Below are 1,874 nucleotides of genomic sequence, written 5' to 3'. Positions count from 1 at the left end.
ATCGTCCAATGCTTCTCCTAAGGGCATTTGTACCAGCTTCCCTATTTTGTATTCCTAAAAATAATATAAAATAATAATATCCCTATTTTAGAGAATCAAAATATAAATTATTCTACGTCAGCTTCCTTATCCTTATCCATATATCATTTAAATATTCATTAAAACAACCAACTTTTCAACCACCTCAACCACTTAATTACTTATTCATATATATTTAAATATTCATTAAAACAAACAACTTCCCAACCACCTCAACCACTTAATTTATTTATAACCCTTAAATATTTATTCATAACTTCTCAACCATCTTAAGAATCTAAAATATATATAATAACACATTCCCATAAGGAAATGACTACTTTCACTTTAAAAGAAATTCTGATTTGTACCAAAAGTTTTCAAAGTGTGTGTTGGATTGATTTTTGTATTTATTTTAATAGTTCAAACTTTATTTTTTTTTACATGATTTGGTGGTAAAAATAAAAGCAATTATAAAACACAAATTATATGCCTTCATAGCAATTGTAGAAACATTTGATTTTTAATGTCACTAATATATATTTTTTATACTTTACAAGTAAATTCACACATAAAGACTATTAACAATGACTAATGACGAGAGTTTTTTAAATGAAAGCAATGATGAAGATATAATTGAAATTCTAGCCTTGAGCCGTGAAAGGAAAAAGCAAAACACACATGGTGAAAGTTCAAGGAAATCACGAAGATATATTGATTGGGACACACTAGAAGGGCATAATCGCTTATTCAAAGATTATTTTGCAACTCTACTGGTTTATTCATCTTAAATGTTTCGTAGGAGATTTCGAATGAGTCGTGAACAATTTATGAGGATTCAATCTAGAGTGGAAGCACACAAGCCTTACTTTCAACAAAAAAGAAATTTTGCTGGCAAATTAGGTTTATCATCACTTCAGAAAATCACTACAGCATTGCGAATATTGTCTTATGGGGTAACAGCAGATTTCATGGATGAGTACATACGTATTGGAGAAACCACAGCTATAAAAAGTCTAAGGTATTTTGTTCAATCAGTCATTGATATTTTTGGTCTTGTCTATCTACGAAAACCAAACTCAGAGGATATTACAAGATTACTTAAAATTGGTGAAGTTCGTGGCTTTCCAGGAATGTTGGGTAGCATAGATTGTATGCATTGGAGGTGGAAAAATTGTCCAACCGCATGGAAAGGTATGTTTATTGGTCATTATCACGAACCTACAATTATATTGGAAGTAGTGACATCTTATGATTTATGGATTTGGAATGCATTCTTTGGGCTACCAGGGTCAGATAATGATATTAATGTTCTAGAACGATCTAATGTGTTTTGCGAAATAACAAGTGGGGAGAGCTATCATGTTAACTACTATATAAATGGTCACAACTATAATATGGGGTATTATCTGGCTGATGGTATATATCCTCCATGGGCAATATTCGTCAAATTAATTCCTTTACCTATGAATCAAAAGACCAAACATTTTACTGTTGCTCAAGAATCTGCAAGAAAAGATGTTGAACGTAAATTTGGTGTGCTCCAAGCTAGATTTGCAATTGTCCGTGGTCCAACAAGATATTTTGATCGTGAAACACTCAATAAGATCATGTTGGCATGTATTATTATGCACAATATGATCGTGGAGGATGAACGTGAACTTCATCCACAACCAGATATATTTGAATATGAACAAGTCTCTGAAAGTCCTCCCATTCCAATCGTATCACGCACTCAAACTCCAAAACTTATGAATTTTATTCAATCACTCCTCAAAATTAGAGATAGAGTAATGCATAGTCAAATTCAAAAAGATCTAGTTGAGCATCTATGGAATGCATACAGTATGTCATAA

The 1,874-nt window shown here is 31.7% G+C and overlaps 1 protein-coding gene across 1 annotated transcript; it reads left to right on the top strand.

Annotated features, from left to right (window-relative positions):
• The first annotated feature begins 605 nt into the window (after nucleotides 1-605).
• On the top strand, nucleotides 606-1,874 carry LOC124921907. Its single transcript, XM_047462614.1, has 3 exons — nucleotides 606-794; nucleotides 939-1,212; nucleotides 1,309-1,874. Exons 1-3 carry the CDS (start codon nucleotides 606-608, stop codon nucleotides 1,872-1,874), a joined length of 1,029 nt encoding a protein of 342 aa, XP_047318570.1.

Source organism: Impatiens glandulifera, chromosome 1 (assembly GCF_907164915.1).
Source record: "Impatiens glandulifera chromosome 1, dImpGla2.1, whole genome shotgun sequence".
Classification (NCBI taxonomy): Eukaryota; Viridiplantae; Streptophyta; class Magnoliopsida; order Ericales; family Balsaminaceae; genus Impatiens; species Impatiens glandulifera.
Note: the sequence above shows the minus strand (reverse complement) of the source record. Positions and strands in the feature narration are given on the sequence as shown.

Excerpts from the sequence above, each read along its gene's own strand:
- LOC124921907 (XM_047462614.1), top strand. The coding sequence starts at position 606 with ATGACTAATGACGAGAGTTTTTTAAATGAAAGCAATGATGAAGATATA. Across the intron at positions 795-938 it reads ATTATTTTGCAACTCTACTG|AAAATCACTACAGCATTGCG; the intron begins GTTTATTCATCT and ends TCATCACTTCAG. Across the intron at positions 1,213-1,308 it reads TTGTCCAACCGCATGGAAAG|GGTCAGATAATGATATTAAT; the intron begins GTATGTTTATTG and ends TTGGGCTACCAG.